Source organism: Pygocentrus nattereri, chromosome 2 (assembly GCF_015220715.1).
Source record: "Pygocentrus nattereri isolate fPygNat1 chromosome 2, fPygNat1.pri, whole genome shotgun sequence".
Classification (NCBI taxonomy): Eukaryota; Metazoa; Chordata; class Actinopteri; order Characiformes; family Serrasalmidae; genus Pygocentrus; species Pygocentrus nattereri.
The window spans coordinates 4,406,586-4,429,965 of record NC_051212.1 but is presented as its reverse complement, the minus strand read 5'-3'; the positions used below and the strand labels follow the sequence as shown (position 1 = coordinate 4,429,965).

General features: G+C 45.8%; 1 protein-coding gene across 2 annotated transcripts in view; it reads right to left on the bottom strand.

The window, feature by feature from the left end:
- Window positions 1-23,380, bottom strand: part of ncapg2 (non-SMC condensin II complex, subunit G2) — a 69,752-nt gene that overhangs the window by 42,669 nt on the left and 3,703 nt on the right. For both annotated transcript variants that reach the window (XM_037545091.1, XM_037545089.1), the window contains exons 4-12: window positions 19,159-19,273; window positions 15,050-15,207; window positions 13,328-13,462; window positions 12,015-12,109; window positions 10,516-10,672; window positions 7,764-7,856; window positions 2,914-3,039; window positions 2,088-2,267; window positions 576-728 (exon numbers count right to left, since the gene is read on the bottom strand). In XM_037545091.1, coding sequence (XP_037400988.1) covers window positions 576-728; window positions 2,088-2,267; window positions 2,914-3,039; window positions 7,764-7,856; window positions 10,516-10,672; window positions 12,015-12,109; window positions 13,328-13,462; window positions 15,050-15,207; window positions 19,159-19,273 — 1,212 coding nt within the window. The remainder of the gene's footprint in view (window positions 1-575; window positions 729-2,087; window positions 2,268-2,913; window positions 3,040-7,763; window positions 7,857-10,515; window positions 10,673-12,014; window positions 12,110-13,327; window positions 13,463-15,049; window positions 15,208-19,158; window positions 19,274-23,380) is intronic.

The window sequence follows — 23,380 nt, the reverse complement described above, 5'->3', positions numbered from 1 at the left end:
GCCTGAGATCTCATCAGGGCTAAAAAGGACCAGGAGGAAAACTGAATCCTCTTTCCAGTTCACCAACACTGAGCACAAAACGAACTGAGGTCATATGCAGTGGGTTCCCTTTCAGGTTCACTTTAGCAGAACTTTGGTTCTTTTAAAAGAAACTATATGAATATCAACAACATTTTAACATGAAAATAAAAAGTTTTAAATGGACGCATTTAATCGAATACAAAGCCTGTGCTGCCTCCAAACGAGTTACGCAAATTAGACGCACTACATTCAGCCTCAAGCCTAAAAAATGGATTTGCTGGTCTGAGCTTATAGGAGATAAACACAATTTAAAATGCAATTAGATATTTTCTCAGAATTCCCACACCTCTCTGCGCTCCGTACTCACCCACCCGTACTCTGCGCTCTTCCACACGATGCTCGAAAGGCAGACGCAAAAAGAGTGGCTAGTTCTTCGGTTTTATCTCTTACTATAAAGTGCAAGTGTCCACCGTCCACACCCAGTGCATCACGTACAGTCACAAGCGGCTCGATAACCTGTCAGCTGCCCACAAACTAAGGGGGCCCCATCTTACCTTGGCTGCTCGGACCGCTTTGATCTTGAGCAGCAGGTCCACAAAGGCCACACGGACTTTCTCCGAGGTGTCGTGAAGGCTGGTCTTCAGCGCTGGAAGCAACTTTTCCATCAACGGGTGACTCATACTGTTATCCAGTATCACTGATATGCACTAGACACAGACAGGAACATGAATAAACATATCGTTGCGGTCAGAAGAAAACCTTGTATCTCCGTTTTTGACTGAAGTTTGTAAACTTTGTGATGACAGGCCTAAAAGAAACGACCCAAAACGAGACGGGAAAAATTCTGGCTCCATTGACTTCCATTGAAAGTGAAGTATGTTTTTCCCCTCTCCTGTAAAGTTACTATTTTGGAGATACGAGGTTTTCCTCGGACAGCAGCGGTTTAGAGATTCATCTCTGTGATCATTTCTATGATAAGTAGAACATTTAAGCCACTTTGAAAGACCGAACGTTTGATGTAATATGTAAACAGGGCTAAAGTTTCAAAAACATACCAATTAACTCCAAACAGCCTTCAGAGGCGTAAACTCGGCCTCTGAGCTCACCGGTTATTCATGAAAACCAACATCCTGTTGTCCAGACAGCGCAGTCACTGATACCTTGTGCTGATACATGCTGTACTGTACAACATGACACCACAGCCTTAATGTAATGCATTAGTTACTGCTACACTTCCTTCAGGATCAACAAAGTCTCTCCCTCCGTCTCTCTCTCTCTCTCCCTCTGTCTCTCTCTCTCTCTCTCCCTCTGTCTCTCTCTCTCTCTCTCCCTCTGTCTCTCTCCCTCTCTCTCCCTCTGTCCCTCTCTCTCCCTCTGTCCCTCTCTCTCCCTCTGTCCCTCTGTCTCTCTCCCTCTCTCTCCCTCTGTCTCTCTCCCTCTGTCCCTCTCTCTCCCTCTGTCCCTCTCTCTCCCTCTGTCCCTCCCTCTCCCTCTGTCCCTCTCTCTCCCTCTGTCCCTCTGTCTCTCTCCCTCTGTCCCTCTGTCTCTCTCCCTCTGTCCCTCTGTCTCTCTCCCTCTGTCCCTCTCTCTCCCTCTGTCCCTCTCTCTCCCTCTGTCCCTCCCTCTCCCTCTGTCCCTCTCTCTCCCTCTGTCCCTCTCTCTCCCTCTGTCCCTCTCTCTGTCTGTCTCTCTCTCTCCCTCTCTCTGTCTGTCTCTCTCCCTCTGTCTCTCTCTCTCCCTCTCTCTGTCGGTCTCTCTCCCTCTGTCCCTGTCCCTCTGTCTCTCTCTCTCCCTCTGTCCCTCTCCCTCTCCCATGTTTATGGGTAACAGCATATCAGACAGCATCAGAGACACAAAAGCAGCTCCACCCGGTCGGAGGCGAGTGCATGATGGGCATGCAGTTAGCACCATGCTAGTAGGTGGGGTACAATCACCCATTGCTTGTTAGCCTCATCAGCCTTGCAGCTGCAGGGCAGAGCTAAAACAAATCTTCAGAGCCCGAACACGCCTTGGCTGACTGACCACCAACTGCACGTGTGTGTAAATGAACTCTCGAGGTTCCTCACTATGAAGACGGCGCAGCGGACGTCGGGGGAGCTCGTGTCAGTGGCCAGTTGGAGGAGTATTTTCTTCAGCAGGTCAGTGATGACGGTGGAGGGGAGGAGCTCCCAGCAGCGAGCCAGAATTGAACACGCTCCCAAAACAGCCGAGGAACGCACCAATGGTCGGGGATCATCCAGCAGAGCCTGCAGAGACACCCACCAAGACAACAGGGCGTGGGCTGGATTATAATATATGACTTACTAAAACTACTTTCCAATCAACTTTTGCAAACATTGGAAAAACCCAATCCCATTTCACCCCTTGCCCCTACGACTGAGCCCTGACCCCTCCATTGACCCCTCCACGAGATGGCTGCACAAATGTGGATATTTTCTCCAATAAATCAGTCAGTACTCGTTTTTATACTGATTATCATGTCCATTCATTTTTCCTTTTAATTTTTGTGTTGCCCATTATTATTTTTTTTAGCTTTTATGTTCAAACATTCACACCTTGATAAACCGAAATAAACGCATTACAATAAATTATATTTACAATAGAAATGTAATCAACTGAAAAACGTCAGCCAAAACTTCATCTTAACAGCCCTAAGGAACAGCCGGAACGGAATCCAGCTTTCAGCCTTAAAAACAAATCCCAAAATAGTCCCAAAAATTAATTAATTAATTGGGGAAAAACCATCAGATGTGATCCAATCCAAAAACTGAAAAGGCAGGCTCTTGTTCCTCACGCCTCCTACAGGGAGGCAGACAGTGAATATCACTCTCTCAAGACAGAAGGGATCGTGAACGTCCTCATAACAGCACCGTAATAGACGGAGAGACTCACGAAGAGCGCGTCCAGCTGTTTCTGCACCAGCTCATCCACTTTCTCACTGCTCAGGCCAGGGTCATGGACAGGAAACGCCTCGGTGAACAGCAGAGTGGCGTTGGCGCGGACATCCGCATTCGCCGCCTGGGGGAAAGAAAAGGTAGCTGCTGTAGACAACAAGTAAGGGAAGCGTCACGCTAACTCTACACACTCAAGTGGTCAGCATTGGTCTGCGCTATGAACGACCCCAGACTTGGCGCTGATGCACAAAAGCCGTCTGGTTTGTGTCACTGGACCTTGGTTTTGGTACAGCTGGTCAAAGGTTACTGATCCACCATCTTCAGTACTGGGCTGAATGGTTTAAATCACATTTAATGGACTAACGGTTCTTCGTCTCACTGGGAAATCATTCATTAAATAAAGGGAACTTTTCTTGTGGAGTCCCAAAAGGTTCAATATTGGAGCCTTTGTTTTTGTTTTAAATAAAAAAAATCACCCCGTTGGGTAAGCAGTACAGTTCTTTCCTTTGTCTGGACAAGTTTTAAAGTTACTCTCTTTGTTTTTAAAACTCTAAACGGCATTAAAACACTCGAGTACCACGCAGAATGTAGGCTCATGTGATCTCAGATCTGCAGATATTTGACTTCTGCAAATTCTCTCCTTAAACAGAAAAACTCATGTTTGTGATTATGCTTCCAAACTGAGGTAGCAGGCAGTAAAATTCAGGAAACATCTGAAAACGTATCGCTTTAATTTGGCTTCTAATTAAAATTATACATTTATTTCCGTATTTATCTTTTTAATTGTATCCATGCTGTCGTCTCAGTTTACTCAAATTAAAAATCTTAGATTTTTTATTGGTTACTGAATTTTATCACTTCTCTATGAAGCACTTACCTGCTACATACATAAAAAGTGCTCGGTAAATGAAGTTCATTAGAAGTATTATTGTTATAATTATAATAAAAGGTACAGATAAATATCCTAAGGCTGCTGCTGCTGCTTTGAGCTGTGAAATGCAATTTCCCATGTCAGAATCCATGCAAGCAAGTGTATTAGAGATTACTAAACAACTCAACGAGTAGGAGAAGATTTAGGCAACCGTTTAACCCGATGCTAATTGGTGGGTTATAAGCTTCCGTTAGCTGTTAACTACAGCTAGTCCCGTTGCTCCAGTGCTACAACTAAAGAAGCAAACATCAGAAACCAAACGTGTCTTAGCTGCAGGGCTCGACGACATGGCCAAAATTTATATCGCGATATATTTCTTCATTTCTGTCAATGAACAATACAAAAGCCACAGAAAACTGCCAAGAACGTCCACAATGAACGTCTGCACCTACAAACTTCTGAACAAAGAACTGGCTGTGAAGTCTGTGAAACCTCCTCCTATAAAACTATATAAACTTCTAGAAATAAAAATAGTACAAATGAATCAATGTTCACCTTTTATTTGTATTTAGCCTTAATATACGAACAAGAAACATGACATCACTGTCAACCAGACATAAACGTCTTGGCTTTGTCAATATCTTCAAACTACAACATGGGCTGATTATCTCACTCTTATGTACATAGAATGAAACAAAAGTGCTTCATCCAGGACAAGGAATGTGAAAAGTTTCTCCAGAACACAGAAAAACGTGTGCTGTGCACTCAGTCCTGCCGTATTGCTAGTGGTGGGCCAGCTTGAAAAAAAGGCTGGCCAGAGGCCGCTTTGCTTTTTGGCTGGTGGCACTGCTACAGAAGCATCTCCCATGGCTTCTTCACTGGACCCTCCTTCCCTCACCACAACAGCTCTCCCTCCCTTCAGGATCTCCACACGGCTCTGTCTCTGATGTATTCTCTCTTCTCCTCCTGAGTGTACTGAAGCTTGAGCCTTGGGTCAACAAGACCCAACAAGATCTCAACAAGCAGATCATACGTTGATGGGTCATCATACTTTTCGTTGAGGTATCCCATCACTGTTGTCTTTATGGTCCAGGTGAGCTCGGTGTCATCCTCCGCTTCCTTCAAGATGGAGGTGGTGAGGAGATGCATGACTGGTTGTAGGAATGACACACTGACGTAGGACTAGGCATCAGGGAATTCAGGGAGCGGGCTCAGAGCTGCATCTACAGACTCTAAAATGCCCACATCTTGCCAGGTGGGAACCAACAGAACCTGGTCGTCTTGTCCTTTGAGAGGACCTCTGCGACGGCCCTCTTCTGCTCCAGCCCCGTCTTGTTGGTGTCTCTCCTTCAGAAGCCTGTGCTTTGGCAAGTTATACTCCTCCTGAGCAGCTGCAAGGTCCCGTTTTTTCTTCCAATTGCTTCGCCTGTGTGATCCTCAGGAAAGTAGACCACCTGGAGGCGTAAGCTGACAAGCTTCCAGTCTTCATCAATGAAGTGGACCGTCAGGCTCATGTACGCTTCGGAGGTTCGGCTTGACCACAGGTCAGTTGTGGTCGCAAAATACGATGCTGACTACAGCTGCTCCTCCACCCTTTCCCTAACGTCGCCGTAAAGCTTGGGTATAGCCCACTAAAGCCTACATTTTCCACCATAGAATACGGCATCACGTCCTTAGCCAAGAAGTTTGTTACAGCTTTAGTGATGTCTTTATGACACTTGGGCGGTCTGATGTCTCAGGGACAGGTTGGCTAAAAACTTCCATGGTGCCTCATCAGACTCTCAGAATGTGCTTCAGAGGACGGAAGCACACTGAAACCTGAAGTTTATCAGATCTTGATAGCCGAACCACTTCCACACCGCTGAATTAGTCTTTCCTCTCTTATCGACTATTTCGTCTGCTTTATCATCACTCATGGAAGCTCGTTCAGTCACGTTTGTATTGCGGTCAGCGGTACTCATTTTGCAGCTAGAACGTGCCGCACTGCAGCCAAACCGAGCCTGGCCTAGCCTGCTATTGCTGAGCCCTGGCCTGTGGTGCACGTCAGTCACTGTGTTTTGCCTTTTCAGCTCAGCTTGAATGCAATGAACTGACGACAGCGCCCTGTAATGAATGTCAGTGCAGATGTTGTAAATAATGTTTATCGAAATATTGGAAATGTGTAAAAATCTTATCACCGGTATTGAAACACTCTATATTGATAGTTATTGTCCAGCCCTTGGCTGATAGAAAAATACTGGACAAAGAATTTACTTTTAGCCTAAGCTTCGCATTAAACTAGTGGTGCAATGATTCTTTGAATTAGTCCATTAAAATTAAGGCGCAAATTAGTCGGCAATTAATTTAATAGTCCATTAGTCGGCGACGCCATTACGCGTCTTTCTTGTGCTCACTAGGAATGTTTTGATATTAGCGCTTTCTGGAGAGTTGACAAAAGCGCGATGTCAGCCTCAAGAACAAAATCCTTAAAAGTGTGGGAGCTTTTCACGCTAAACTCAGGAAAAAGGTCGTCAGTTGTGCTACTTGTGAAGCCGAACTTAGCTGGTATGGGAGCACATCCTCCAATGCTGGAGCATCTCAAGAGGAAACGCGTCGGCTCACTGGATGAAGAAGATTCATCACGGTAAGATACGCCGCGCCCCAAACTGCATACCACATTAAATGGTGTGTAAAAATAGCGCATATACCACTAGAAGCCCAAAAGCCGTCCTACTTCATGTTATGAGCTGTAACACTTTCTATTTCGAAATGCAGGTTCTCTGGTATCGTTAATGGAGTTTTTAAACAGAGAAGCAAGTAACTGTTATTCACAGTGACCCTGCTCACGTTCCAGATAACCCTAACGGTTTTAAACACGGCATCATCGCCACAGGTGCGTTCAAATTCGGTGAACGTTTGACTCCACTCGAAAAACTCTTTCACAAGGTACATTTACAGCATCTGGCAGGCGCTCTCACCCAGAGCGACTCACAATTTGATCATTTCACACAGGCAGGCAAAGGTGGTGTTGGGAGTCTTGCCCAAGGATTCTTATTGGTATAGTGTAGGGTGCTGCCCAAGCAGGGGATTGGACCCTAGTCTACAGTGTAGTAGGTGAAGGTAGTGTTGGGAGTCTTGCCCAAGGACTCTTATTGGTATAGTGTAGGGTGCTGCCCAAGCAGGGGATTGAACCCCAGTCTACAGTGTAGTAGGTGAAGGTAGTGTTGGGAGTCTTGCCCAAGGACTCTTATTGGTATAGTGTAGGGTGCTGCCCAGGCGGGGGACTGAACCCCAGTCTACAACGTAGAAGGCCCACTACACCACACCAACCAAGCTAAGGGAATACCTGCACTCAGAGGAGAACGAGGCTCTCACAGGACCACAGAGAGATGCTGACTTTCCTCCGTAGCAATAAAGACCTGTTATTGTAGATTTTAGTTGCAATGGACTGTAGACAGACAGCAGAATGCACACCGACCGTTTGCAGTTAAAATTTGAATTTAGATTGATTTTACGGGACATTACGGGAAAACCGATTTAGATTTGGTTTTGCTTTTATTTTCCATCCACATCCCTGGTTTTGACAGGAAAAAGATACTGCCGTTTTATTCATCTTTTGCATTCGCAGGAAAGTTCATTCAAGGTCATTCATCTTTATCGTCTTCACTGTTAGTTAACAAATACATGAAACAAACAAAAAGAGCTAAATTTAAAAGCTGACAGCTACATAAGGGTCACTTGGAAACGTAGCGATTCATAATCCGAACAATCGATTATCCGTTTATACAATTGATAGACTTCGACTATCAGATTAGTTCTGTGTGTATTGTAGATCAGAAGGTAGCTCTACGAAAACACTAACAGGTAAAATACGGTCTCCAACACCGATGCCTGTGGAGTCTGCGGACACCATGCTGTGCGATTCGGCAGGCTGTGATGTGAATGTATGAAAATGACAGCACTGTTGCCGTCACTGGGGATTAAGGGTTAGACGTTACCTTCAGAGCCTTCCACAGGATGGGCTTATAGAGGCGGTGCAGCATCTCATCTATTCCCTGACGAAACTTCTGCTTGTGGAAGTAAGTCAGAATCTGTAGGACAGACAGTGATGCACTCATTAAACTGGCAAAGGAAGGATTGCATTCATTTTAATAAGGCCAGGCTTACAGCAAAAGGGAAATATATATTATATATATATATATATATATATATATATATATATATACATATACACACACACACACACACACACACACACACACACACTCTCTCTCATTTATTTCTCTGTAAAAGGACATTACACTGACATTTACACTGCTCAAACAGCCACTACTTCACTATCCAAACAACGCTTGTCGGTACAGTTAATATTTAATATCCCAGTATTTCCCCAAACACAGGGTTCTTTTTGCCTGGGAGCACAGGTGAAATAAACAGGCAGACACAAAAACCTACGAGCACAAACTGCATATGAACAGGTTTTTTTTTTATTCCTGTTCATAAATCAGAGAGGATGTTTAGTTCAGCAATCAGATTTTTCCTAAGTTGTCCTACGGATTACCGGAACAACAGAGGAACCATCATTTCCAGTCAGTCAGTGTTTGCCATGTCCTCTTCTTAGCTGCTTTACCTTCATCTGTGCTCCTGTCTCATCTAACACAAGGCGTACCTTCGCACGAGCTCATTCGCTGGACAGGCCTTTGTAACTATAACCAGCTATAAACGGTAGACTTTTCTGTTAATTAGGCCTAGAATCTGAACTAAGACTAAGAAACAACGCTGCCAACTTCTATCAATGAAGAGCTGCTTTGGAGCTGAAGGAGTCGGTTCTTATTGGTGATTCAGGTGATCCAAGCTGAACAATGTGTCTCACAGAAAAGAGCTGAACAGCCCCCCACTATCTGTGTTAGTGTGCAGCTGCTTTCTAGTTTAGGGGGCAGTCCAGGGCTGGAGGTTAGGGAACCAGCCCTGTGACCGGAAGGTCGCCGATTCGATCCCCAGGGCCGACAGTCCATGACTGAGGTGTCCTTGAGCAAGACACCTAACCCCCAACTGCTCCCTGGGCGCCGTGGATAGGGCTGCCCACCGCTCCGGGCAAGTGTGCTCACTGCCCCCTAGTGTGTGTGTGTGTGTGTGTGTGTGTTCACTAGAGTGTATGTGGTGTTTCACTTCACGGATGGGTTAAATGCAGAGGTGAAATTTCCCCATTTGTGGGATCAAAAAAGTATCACTTAACTTACTTTTGAAAACTTAATTTCACCTTTGAAGCCTGCAAACTTATTTCCCCTACTTTGAACTTTTCAATGCTGTCAAATGAAATAGTTCGTCCAGCCAGGCGTTTTTTAAGGGAATCATTTAAGTTGTTTGGTAGCCCGTTTAAACGCGTGAGACCAACACACTCAGCTATTAACATTTACAGCATTCAGCAGACGCTCTCATCCACAGCCACTCACAACAGGGCCTTCTTGTCTACTCAGAGAAAGGATCTTTGCTAGTTACGAACAGGTTAGAGAGAACGTCAGTGCTGAGCTCAGATACTGCTGGAAACAGCAGCCCACGTTGATTCTAGCGATACTCAATGGCGCCGTATTGACCATTAATGCCCAGTCCAGTACTGGCTGCTTCTTTGAAGCTCGTGTGGTGAAAAACTTCTTAACTCGTTAGATTAACACATTTACTGCTGTGATATCCCAACAATCAATCAATCAATCAATAAATAAATAAATCAATCAATCAGCAGTTCTTAACTAAACTGAGAGACTTGACAGCTAAGCTGGTCAGCGAGGCTTCTGATGGCATGAATACTGGCTAATTTTCTCATCACGTCCTGCAAATATAGTAGCATTTGGGTCCGGTGGCACAAAAAAAATACAAAAATAAATAAATACATAAATAAAACTCTGGAAATCTGCATGTTTGTATTCATGCAGTGTGAATGTACATAATGAAGAGGCTAAAATCTAAGTTAAGTGATACTTTAATCCCACAAACAGGGAAATTCCACCTCCGCATTTAACCCATCCGTGAAGTGAAACACCTCATACACACTAGTGAACAGACACACACACTAGGGGGCAGTGAGCACACTTGCCCAGAGCGGTGGGCAGCCCTATCCACGGCGCCCGGGGAGCAGTTGGGGGTTAGGTGTCTTGCTCAAGGACACCTCAGTCATGGACTGTCGGCCCTGGGGATCGAACCGGCAACCTTCCGGTCACAGGGCTGGTTCCCTGACCTCCAGCCCACGACTGTCCGTATATATGCCTATAGATCCTTTTTTGGTTTTATTTTTCTTTATATTGCATCACCCTTATTATTAAAACTGCCCTGTGTTGCGTGACTTACATTTCCATCCCTCCGTCAAATCAGAATTCTGGCACATTTTGAAAAAGAAGGCACAAGTGCTCACCCCGCAGAACCCCGCAGAACCAGATAATGAGGTTCATTAAAGTTTCAAATGCTAACATGTATCTAGTGCTAACATGTTACGGCTTATTTGTTTTGTACTGTTTTCTACTGATGGTTAATACTAACTAAACAGAAAGCACTTTTCCATGACGGGAATCGTTTTTTCTCTCTTTTATGTATTTTGAACTGTCTATTCAAGACAATCTAGAGCACCCAGTAGGTGTTTTTTTCTTTCTATAGACGTCTACAGTACAGCACCGCCGTCGCATCACCCAGCACCGTCCTGGAAAAATAACCAACGTTAACTCCAAAGGAGGCGGTAACGTAACCCAGAAGGTCTCTGACCTGCCGGACTTTGGGGTGGACGGGTGAGGTTCTGTGCAGCAGCAGAGCGTGTTGCATGAAGTCCTGGATGCAGGAAGACTCGATCTCCTCCAGGAACAGGCCGCTCGCCTTCTTCCACGCCCTGAAGTAGATCTCCGCCACATCGGTCGCCACAGCCCTGGGAGAAGAGTTGAAATGAATAATTAGAGCTTTTCTATAACTGATGTCCCACTGCAATACAAACACTACTGACGGCTGCAGTTCATCCTGACCAATCACAGCCGCAGACGAGTTCCTGTGGGTGTTCTGGAGAATCAAGGCGTTCAATGTTATCAGTAATTACTACTAATAACAATTATTATTACATTAAATTAGCTAAATCAGCACAAGTGATACTTTTCTTAATCCCACAACCGGAGAAATTCCACCTCCGCATTTAACCCATCTGTGAAGTGAAACACCACACACACACACACACACACACACACACACACACACACACGGGGGCAGTGAGCACACTTGCCCGGAGCGGTGGGCAGCCCTATACATAGGGCCTGGGGAGCTCAAGGACACCTCAGTCATGGACTGTCGGTGCTGGGGATCGAACTGGCAACCATCCGGTCACAGGGCCAGATCCCTAACCTCCAGCCCACAACTGCCCCCGGAGATCACCAACAGAAAATGAGACCGTATAAGATTATACTATTTTGGAGTAGAGTCTGTTTTGAAGGTTCTTTGCCTACGCTATACACAGAAGGCCCCCATGAGCCAAGAGCTCCATGAGACTACTAAGGAGAGATCGAGTAACTACAACTTTCCGAGTGACGTCATACTGTATAGTCGCCGTCATCTTGAGGACTGAATCAGGGAATGACTGCGCGATGGGCTTCGTGAACGATTCGCCTGCAAGACGCGACAAAAGCCAAGAATGGCGAGATCTTTAATTCAGGTGTTTTCACTCCAGGTTTGGAGCCACTGCACTGTACAGTTTAGTGTTTCTCTCTGCTGTTCACGCCTCGTTCAGCTCAAGAAGGGATCAATCAGCTGAAAATATCAGGTATTTTAACCAGGAAACCAGTTATGCAGGGCAGGGGTTTCAGGACCGGAGCTGAACTCTGAACTGACAGCACTAAACCTACAGAATCACGTCTGCCGAGACACGACGTCGTTTTCCGACCCACGACATTCAGCCTGATATTTAACAATGTTGCTACATTAAACGCCATTTAAATCAGAAACAGATAGTAAAGCTACACCGGCTGTCTGCAGCTCCGTTAGGGCGACGACCGTTCATCTCTCAGCTGTTAAAATCAGCCAACGACATCTAAAGGCTGGCGACGTTCACATCTGTGTTGATTAGCTGATGTCGTTTCCCTCCTGTGATGCTTCTCTCCTCTTTATGAACACCATGGGATCCTTTCAGCTACTGAAGAACTACTACGGAATGTGTTCTAGATCACATAGAACCATAGAACCAGTTATCTGTAGATTCAAGCAGCAGCAATCGGTAAAACACTCACTTGGGGAAAAACTGCAGCTGGTTTTTGATGGTCTCGTGGATCATCGTGATAAAGTTCACGTCCCAGCCGAAGAGAAATGCCAGAAAACGTTTCCCCTGAACAAACAGAACCAATAGTTAGCATCAGAACACGAACCTCCTTCTATAAGGATGCCCAACATGCACCTCGTACGGCGCCGTACAACCACGTCAGACAACCTGAGGGTTTAAAACAAAGAGCATCTTTTAAACTGAACGTGAATCAGAACACCCTCCTTCAGCACTGTGAGCTTTATTAGTGAAGCATGGCATCAGGGAGGGTCTCTGAGCTGGCGGAGCGTCTTCCCTCCCTGACGGGAGGTGGGAGGGGGAGGTAAAGCACGATATCATTGGGTGGTATTATTTTCCTCCGCATGCAGGCGCCCGTTACTTAATCAAAACTCAGATGATGTTTACAGAGGTGGATAAAAGCCACTACACTGTAATAGATTACAGGAAAGCAAACGTGGTCTCTATTATTTAGTATTTACACCAATCAGCCATAACTTCCTGACCACCTCCTTGTTTCTGTGCTCACTGTCCACTTTATCAGCTCCTCTTACTGTATAGCTGCACTCTTTAGTTCTACAGTTACAGACTGTAGTCCATCTGTTTCTCTGATACTCTGTTACCCTGTTCTTCAGTGGTCAGGACCCCCATGGACCCTCACAGTGCAGGTACTATTTGGGTGGTGGATGTGCATCCTGTGGGCAGCGTCCTGTGGGCAGCGTCCTGTGACCACTGATGAAGGACTAGAGGACGACCAACACAAACTGTGCAGCAGCAGATGAGCTGTCGTCTCTGACTTCACATCTACAAGGTGGACCGACAAGGTAGGAGTGTCTAATAGAGTGGACAGTGAGTGGACACAGGGTTTAAAAACTCCAGCAGCACTGCTGTGTCTGATCCACTCGCACCAGCACAACACACCACCACATAGAAAGTGCAGAAACAAGGAGGTGGTCATGTTTTGCCTGATCTGTTTATGATGTTTATCTAATTAACACCGAGGGTGTTCAAAGCTTTGCACAGAACCGTATATTGGCAACCGCATCACCTTAACCCGGAGTTTCTAATAAGGTTACTGACTCTTCATTTAAATAAAAACACCACCGACCCGGAAATCAGGGCTGTACACTGTTCAGTCTGAAAGAGTTTTCTATCTTGACCAACATTTTGATGTTACGTCTTTACTCCTTTTGTTTAACGGCACTACATTTCTGCTGGACATCAGTTGCAGGGTGAATACAGGGGCCTCGAGGACTGGGCGAGAGATCAAGACACAGGTGTGCTCACCTCCTCCCGTTTGATGTGGTTGGTGCTGAGGAAGCACTGCAGCAGAGGGCTGGTGACGTACTGACCTCTCTCCGAATCAAAGTCCACCGTGAGTAACACCTCCTTCAGGCTGTACAGCCTGTTCAGCTCCCTCACCTGAGAATAAAACACCACAGAGCAAAAACAACCATTATTTATCTGAGCAGAGTGCAAGAAACAAACAGCTCAGTCACTCCACAACACCACCATCTGTAAACGAAGAGCCACCTGACACCGTTAGTAGTAGTGATACTTCTTCCCTTCCGATACGAATCCGGAGATACAGAGGATCACTCACGATACCGACTCGGTCTTATCTAACTACCGTACGAATCCTGATACTTGTTCAACATGATACAGATCAAGCTCAAATCACCGTCTTCCATGAGTTAGTCTGGTGACGCATCGTTTATCTCTGTGTAGGATGTGCATTAAACATGGTTCTACAACAGTCGGCTGCAGCCACGCGAGCTGATTGGTTGAGAGGCGTTCTAACCTTTTTTCACACACTTTCACCCCGCGAAGATGCTGTTGCAACACCATTCGCCAAACTAAACGGGCTGTAAGAAGCTTCACAGACCGGCTGGAACAAAACAACATTAATACTGATCTGGAGAAACTGACCAAACTGAGCTGAACCTGATATTGGGTCAGTTTTACGGCTCAGTCTGATTTGGTCCGACTCTGAAGATCAGACACGTCTGGCGAATGGTGTTGGGTTCAGTTCTGGCTGATTCCAGGTTGTTCAGCTGTTCTTCTGTCACAGCTGCCGACTGAAAAGCTGCTCAGTGGTGACGACAGTTTGGGAATTTAGTGTAAGGAGCTGGAGAACAAACTGCCGGCTGAGCAGCGAGTGGGTGGAGCTTGTTACTCTGACGTTAAGGAGCTCTAATTAGGAGGAAGGAACTGAACATTAAAACACGTTTACGGCCTGTTTATTCATTTCTTACTGTATTTATTTAACTGCTGTATTAAAGCAGTAGAGCACTCGAGGAGGGAGTTATCACCAATAACATCACGGCTGTGATGATCTACGGACACCAGATCACAGTCGGGACGTTATTTCATGAGAACACTCCCTCTAGTCTTCTCCTGCTCAAGAAGATCATGTGTGATAGAGCAGAAAACCTTCTCCTGTAAGTTCTTACTGTTTCTGATCATAAACACTCTTCTTGGAATACATCTGATTATGTACCACTGTGCTGAACAAATTTCCTTGGTTTTCTCTCCAGGCCTTAGACAGCCTAACATGCTACGTTTGATATTCTTTATATAAAACTGATAGTCCTGGTGCTGGAATCTGATTGGCTGAGCCGTGCTCGCATATACCACAGCTATGACCGCCTCACAGCAACTGAAGTCTCCATCACTGTGCCACAGCACGAAAAACCCTCCTGCTATTAATGGATTAAAATTAAAATGTTTCCTGCCAAACACATCTCAAAAAGATCAAAACACAGTGCCTCGGGCATCAGGCAGCATATTCATAACCCTTTAATAACCTTCAGTAAGGCAGCGCTGAACTCTTCAGACGTCTGGTTCCCATCACCTCCACTGTGATTTTCACACCAAACCACTCTGCATGACTGTTTACATCTCAACCACTTAATTATGCAGAAATTCTCAACAATTAGGAGTTCCCCTGTAACTGACAAGCAGGGCAAGGCAGTAAGTCTCATTGTCACATTGCCCGACAGTGTTTACCGATGTCTTGAGTGTGACCGTATTCTCCAAACAAACGACAAAAGCAGTCCAGCCGAGCTCCTCCTTCCCCTGCAGACCGCGCCTCCACCAGCATTCACAGAGCCAATGCACCGCCTGCTGAAGAGGCAGCTCAGACACAGGCAGGGAGCTCTCGATATCTGGAGAATGAAAGAGAACAAACTTGGAGTAAACAGCGCATAAACACACAACCTTTCATCAGTCATGGCCCTTCAAACTTAAAAACACTGAAATCCTAATAGTGCAAAGCACTCAGGACAAGAGGAACTGCTGAATGTGTTTGGTCTGCAAACGTTTGGTCTTATTCCCAATTCTGGTGCAGCGGAACTGAAAAGGAACAAATAACTAATCAGATGAAATGCAGAACTCATTCCGACGAGGGCACAAATAAAAGAAACCATGTTATATGGGAGCGCTCACATGCAGTCCTGCACCAAGTCAGAAGCCATTCTCTTAATTTAATTCAAAATCAGGGCTGTAAAGAACAAGAACCCACTTTCTTTCACTTCTATTGCTTGGGAACGCACTAATACTTAAACATGACCGCAGGGCTGTAGCTGAGAGGAGCGGTCGCGATTTAACGCTGGTAAAGCTGGTTAGGACGTTAGGAAAGACGCGAGTCTGTGGTTGGTTAGTGTAGTGGGTAACATCTCTGCCTGTGTGTGTTGGTGCATACAGAACATCACAAACTTCAGAGGCTGTGATGTGACAGCAGGAGTACTGAGTGCACCGTTGGCAGAGGAGCTGAACTGCTTCTTTGCTCGCTTTGATGCATCTCAGCAGCACTCTTCTGCTCCTGCCCGACCTCCACCCCCACCCGGCTTCCACACCACTCCACTCACTGTAGAGGAGCGCGATGTCAGACGGGTGCTCCTGGCAGTGAACCCCAAAAAGGCTGCTGGTCCTGATGGAGTACCCGGCAAGGTGCTCAAAACGTGTGCCAACCAGCTCGCCCTCACCTTCACCAAGATCTTCAATCTCTCCCTGGCCCAAGCCATCATCCCGCCCTGCCTGAAGTCAGCCACAGTCATACCAGTGCCGAAAAAGTCTACCATCACCAACCTTAATGATTACCGCCCGGTGGCCCTCACACCGGTAATCATGAAGTGCTTCGAGAGATTGGTACTTCAGCACATCAAAGACTCTCTGCCCCCAGACTTCGACCCCCACCAGTTCACATACCGTGCAAACAGGTCAACAGAGGACGCCATAGCAGCAGCTCTCCACTTTGCACTGAGCCACCTGGAGCAGCAGCACAGCTACGTCCGAATGCTCTTTGTGGACTACAGCTCTGCTTTCAACACAATCATCCCGGACATTCTTATCACCAAACTGGGCACCCTCGGACTCCCCCCCCTCACATGTGCCTGGATCAAGAACTTTCTCACTAACCGGCCCCAAACTCTCCTCCACTCGTATGCTTAGCACCGGCTCACCACAAGGCTGTGTGCTGAGCCCCCTCCTGTACTGCCTCTACACCTATGACTGCAGTCCGGCCTGTGACAGCAACCTCATCGTCAAGTTTGCTGACGATACCACAGTGGTCGGACTCATCTCAGAAGGAGACGACACAGCCTACAGGAAGGAGGTCCTGAAGTTGGCAGCTTGGTGTTCAGAGAATAACCTGGCTCTGAACACCAAGAAAACAAAAGAGATCATCGTTGACTTCAGGAAGCACAGCACTGACCCAGACCCCCTGTCCATCAACAGCGAGTGTGTGGAGAGGGTCCGCACCTTCCGGTTCCAAATCTCTACCAACATCACCTGGACAGACAACATCACAGCCGTCATCAAGAAGGCTCAGCAGCGACTACACTTCCTGAGAGTCCTCAGGAAGCACAACCTGGATTCCAACCTGCTGCTGACCTTCTACCGCTCTTCCATCGAGAGCCTGCTGACGTACTGTATCACAGTGTGGTACAGCAGCTGCACCATGGCAGACAGGGAGAGGCTTCAGAGGGTAGTAAAGACAGCACAGAAGATTATTGGCTGCCCTCTCCAATCCCTGATGGACATCTACACCTCCCGCTGCGTCAGCAGAGCGAAACGCATCACAATGGGCAGCTCGCACCCCGGATCTGTACTGTTTGACCTGTTGCCCTCAGGAAGGCGGTACAGATGCATCAGATCAAGGACAAACAGACTTAAGTACAGTTTTTTCCCAAAAGCAATAACACTTCTCAACTCACAGATGCACTGATAGTCTATCCCCAGACTTCCATCACCACCTACATACCAGTCTATTCCCAGACTCCATTACCAGCTACTGTGCAATACTCTGCATACGGAAATGTGCAATCATACTGTACATGTATGTACATTATACAGGAATATGTGCAATACTTAGCAATGTGCAATATTTAGTGTACATACAATACAGCTGTAAATATCTCCATATTTATATCTTGTAAAAAAGTTTTTTTATTTTGTTTCTATATTTATATTTAATTCATATACATATATATACAAAACGCATAGAACTGTGCACAACCCCTCCCCATTCTATTCCGTGTCATTTGTTTACATTGTGTGTTTGCACTGAGATGGAGTTGCTCTTAATCTCATTGTACTGTGTATAGTGACAATAAAGGCATTCTATTCTATTCTATTCTTCTACACTGTAGCTATAGCAATAGGGTCCTTGGGCAAGACTCCTAACACCACCTTCACCTCCCTGTGTAACAATAATCAAATTGTAAGTCGCTCTGGATAAGAGCGTCTGCCAAATACCATAAATGTAAATGAGTTCACTGTAGGTCAGCACAGCACACTCACACTCGGTCACAGGGGAACAGAGCGTCGATCGCTCCTCTCATACAGGGAATGTATAACTCCATGTCTCAGATGTTGCTAAAGTATATTTGGCAACTCAACTTTACTCATGGCCCCCCCCTCTCTCTCTAATCATGTTAAACTGAAGTGTGCCCTCTCCTGGCGACAGCGGAGTAGTATCGCTTTCCTCGAAATAGAAAACGACACCAGAGCTTCTGCTAGAACGTGGACATGTGAGAACAGTGTATTATGTATTATTAGGGGCAGTCGTGGGCTGGAGGTTAGGGATCTGGCCCTGTGACCGGACGGTTGCCAGTTCCATCCCCAGGGCCGACAGTTCATGACTGAGGTGTCCTTGAGCAAGACACCTAACCCCACACTGCTCCCCGGGCGCTGTGGATAGGGCTGCCCACCGCTCCGGGCAAGTGTGCTCACTGCACCCTAGTGTGTGTGTATTCACTAGTGTGTATGTGGTGTTTCACTTCACGGATGGGTTAAACGCGGAGGTGGAATTTCCCTGTTTGTGGGATTAATAAAAGTATCACTTATAACGAAGATTTTATCACTTATCTTTATATCGAGGAAAAGTTAGATTGAGATAACTATCATTACAATCCTCTACATGTCGTTTTTTAATCCCTCATTCCTCCTTTACAGTCCTGTTCATTTTTTTACAATATCTAACACCCATTTAGTTAACACCCCTGTAGCTCGTCAGGTGCTGCCCCAGGCACAAGAAGGACGCTGGAGGCAGGATTCAGGGTTGCAGCAGCCATAGTCGAATAAACAGAAAGCAAACAATCAAAACCAGCACTAAGCTGCTTAGACTTCAGCCCTTTTCTTCCCTCGAGCTTTCCAGCTCTTTACTCCGCTCTTCTGCTGATGCTCATCCCTCCAGCTTTCTCTTTGTTCCCTCTCAGCTCTTTTTAAAAGGCGCTCAAGCTGCCAGGCAGATCAGCCTCAGCTGGCTCTCAGTACGGGCAGCGTGAGCACCCGAGCAGAGCGGGAACAAGAGCTCCGCCTCCATGTCACCACCCCCTCACGCTTTCGCAGCCTGGCCACCCGGATCAAACCCTTATTAAAGTGGCCTCACTGCTTGGGACTTGCGCGGCGTCCCCTTCTCACTCACAGTGTTCCTCTCCCTGCTGTCCTTGGCGGGCTTCATCCCCACTTGGAGCTCAGGCGTAGCCTTTCTGCCGGTGGACGGGTGCACAACGTAACCCCATAGCACCCTTTCAGCAACACCTTAGCAGCTTAAACTGATACTGATCTCATCAGCTGACCGTCATAACTGCTCACACTCTAATAAACACCCTTACCGTTTAGCATGTGAGCGCAGTCTAGCAAAGCAGAGTAGACGTCTCCGTCCTGAATAACGTCCACAGACACTGTACACACTACAGTGACGCCGTCCAGCACGGCCATCGTGAGTTTCTAAAGGAAAGAGAGAAACAGTGACAATTCACCAGAGGTGGACAGTAACTGAGTAACTGAGTATCTGAGTATCTGAGTAACTGAGTATCTGAGTAACTGAGTAAATGTAATTAGTTTCTGTACTTTAGTATTTTTGGTGTATCTGTACTGAAGTTTCTCCGTTCTGGGCGACTTTTTCCTTTCACTCCACTACATTTCAGAGTCTAATATCCGACTTTCTCCTCCTACATTTTGAGAAATCTGTCGTTCCTTTTGGTTTCTGTGTGTATAAAAACGTAACATGTCAAAACGAAAGAAGCGCAAAGCCAGAGCTCCAATCAGGGCCCAGCGGTCACTTTGTTTAGAGCTGGTTTTGACCTGTTGGTCATGCCGACCCAGTGCAGCACGCGGTTCAACGTCAGCGCAGCAGCGTAAAACTTTGGGAGAGTCTGTTCAACATAAATGATGAACTAACCTAACTTTGTGTAAATAGAGCTCAATATAGAAATATGTCCACATATGCAGTCGAGACTGACGCGGCTTTTTTCTGAATTTCTACAAACACCAGTTCATTTTATAGTAAATGAGTTTGGGCTGGTTTATGTTTATGAACAGACGCCTACAGATCAACATAGTAAAGGAGCTCATCTGTGATCCTGAGTTTAAAGCCAGTTTTTATTCAACTTAAACTTGGAACTAAGTTGTAAATAAATCTGAAACTGAAACTTTGCTTGTGTGTAAAAAGTGATTTCAGAGCCACTCGGTTCTCCCTGATGGAAACTGTTTACCTTCAGTGTTTTGTGCTTCTGATCATTTTAATAGACGTCAGCGTCACTAATTAATGACGTTCTATTAAAAGACTGGTTTACCAAGAGAGACGCTGGAGGACTTTCACCTGAAATGAGTTCATGAAGCCAGTCTGGTTATAAAAATGATAACAGGACATCAGAGCCAGAATTCCTCTTTTAGTACTTTTACTTTATACTTAAGTACATTTGAAGAGAAATACTTTAGTACTTTTACTCAAGTGGAGGTCTAAAGGGAGGAACTTCTACTTTTACTGGAGGAATATTTTACCTTGGGGGTCTCTACTTTAACTCCAGTACCTGGTTTGTGTTCTTCGTCCACCTCTGCATTTCACACATGCAGAAAGGTGGAAGAGCGATGTATGAGCCCAAACGATGCTCTACTATATTAAAGCTTTTAAACACCACTATTCAAATCACTGTAACTTACGCTTCACCACGTGAATATAAAGAAAACACAGGAGAACATTCAGGGGAAAGACGTGTTTTTCACCCATTTTCGAGAAAGTGTTATAGTTTGCTGCTACGACCCACGAGTGCTTTAACAGAAACGTGTGGTAAAGAATCACACTTACACAAAGACGGTTCTTCAAGGGTTCTTTAGTAAAGAACATGGCCCTATAGCAAACAATGAGCACTCAAAGAACACCTGCCATGATTATAGGGCTTTCTGCATCATGAACAGGTTCTTCAGATCGATGGAGAACGTGCTATAGATGGTTCTATAAAGAGCTTTTTTGAAAAAGGTTCTATATAGCACCAAAAAGGGCCCTTCTATTTGATTGACATCAAGCTTGTAACAGTAAAACCTTTAATCGGTTCTATATAGAACCACAAACACTCAAAGAACCTTATGCATGATCAACTGGTTCTTTACAGCACAGTTCTTTTTTAACAATATCAAGCTTGTAACCAAAAAAGAACCCTTTTGGTGCCACACAGAACCATTTTTATAAAGATTTTGTATAGAACCTTTTTAAAAAACAGTTCTATATAGCACCAAAAGGGTTCTCTTAGGGGTAATAATAGCACCCTTTTTGGTCCCATACAGAACCACTTTCAAAAAAGCTTCTATATAGAACCATCTATTCTCCATCAATCTGAAGAACGCTTTCATGATGCAAACAACCACTTAATCGTGTGAAGGGTTCTTTAAGTGTTCTATATGGAGTCGTTTTCTTTACTGAAGAACCCTTGAAGAACCAGAGTGTGGGCTTTTTGTTTTGCTGCTGTTTTTCGGTTCCAAACTGCACATTTTCTGTTCCCATGAGAGCAGCACCTCCAAACGTGGGACTTGGCATCACCTGATCTACACCAGATGTGACGTTCTGAATCTATAGGAACTGGCTGGAGAGGAATGAAAATGAAAGAAGGGTCAAGTGTTTGTATGGTGTTGGGGCCCCCCCCTAGTGGTAATACAATATCTAGCATTAAACAGGCTTGGTTGCAGTGGAATAAGGCTATAAGAGCGCTGGCAGTGACGGATCAGTCGGATTTTCTGGAACAGGGGTGTCAAATTCAACCACTAAAAGGGCCAAATTAAAAAATCTGTGGCTAAACATTTTTCCGTAACCCGAATGGCCCAGTGTTCATTCAAAATACACCAACACTGCAACAGCACAACAGGCACTGATTAAGATCAAGACCCTTATTGTTCCCACAGTGGGGAATATTCACCTCCACATTTAACCCCTCCGTGAAAAACACCACATACACACTAGTGAATGCGCGCGCACACACCCACACCCACTAGGGGGCAGTGAGCACACTTGCCTGGAGCAGTGGGCAGCCCTATCCTCAGCGCCCGGGGAGCAGTTGGGGGTTAGGGGTCTTGCTCAGTCATGGACTGTCGGCTCTGGGGATCGAAGCGGCAACCTTCCGGTCACAGGGCTGGTTCCCCGACCTCCAGCCCACGACTGCCCCCTTTTTTTGAAAGCTTACTCAAAAATTATTCTAAATAAACTGGAAAACTGGAAAACTGGAATCTCTTCTTTTTGTGTAAATGCTGCCTCACAGCTTATTGCCGGGGGAAGGGGATCAGACTATGCTGCAGTGCATGCTGGGGACTGTAGTGCAACTCTGGGTAAAACATAAATAATTTTGTGGCCCTAGTAGGACTGCCTGACTTGGCCGGTGGGCCTTGTACATGGCACATGGGTCCTAGAATGTGTGGTTATTATTAACTCAGCACTAATATTAGGATCAGATGTTTACTGACTGAGCAGAAGCTAGAACCCACACTAAAGACACATCACTTCTTTACTCCTTATTCACTCCGGGCTCCGGGTTTCCTTCTTTACTGTGCTTTTTGGTTACAGACAGTAAACTAAAGGTCCGTGTTTTAGGTCTGAAGTCTTCTGCACTTTGTTCTGTGGAATCGTGTCTTTAATTTCACATCAGGGATTGATCTGCAGGTCTGTCTGTCTGTCTTTCTCTGTCTGCCTCCAGTATATCAATCAGTCTGTCTATCTCCAGTATATCAGTCAGTCAGTCTGCGTCCGTCTGTCTCCAGTATATCAATCAGTCTGTCTGTGTCAGTCTGTCTCCAGTATATCAGTCAGTCTGTCTGCATCTGTGTGTCTCCAGTATATCGATCCGTCTGTCTGCGTCTGTGTGTCTCCAGTATATCAATCAGTCAGTGTCAGTCTGTCTCCAGTACATCAATCAGCCAGTTTGCGTCAGTCTGCCTCCAGTATATCAGTCAGTCAGTGTCAGTCTGTCTCCAGTATATCAATCAGTCAGCCTGCGTCAGTCTGTCTCCAGTATATCAGTCAGTCTGCCTGCATCTGTGTGTCTCCAGTATATCGATCCGTCTGTCTGCGTCTGTGTGTCTCCAGTATATCAATCAGTCTGCCTGCGTCAGTCTGTCTCCGGTATATCAGTCAGTCTGTCTGTGTCAGTCTGTCTCCAGTATATCAATCAGTCAGCCTGCGTCAGTCTGTCTCCAGTATATCAGTCAGTCTGCCTGCATCTGTGTGTCTCCAGTATATCGATCTGTCTGTCTGCGTCTGTCTATCGATCCGTCTGTCTGCGTCTGTGTGTCTCCAGTATATCAATCAGTCTGCCTGTGTCAGTCTGTCTCCGGTATATCAGTCAGTCTGTCTGCATCTGTGTGTCTCCAGTATATCAATCAGTCTGCCTGCGTCAGTCTGTCTCCGGTATATCAGTCAGTCTGTCTGCGTCTGTGTGTCTCCAGTATATCAGTCAGTCTGTCTGCGTCTGTTTGTCTCCAGTATATCAGTCAGTCTGTCTGCTTCTGTGTGTCTCCAGTATATCAGTCAGTCTGTCTGCGTCTGTCTATCGATCCCGTCTGTCTGCGTCT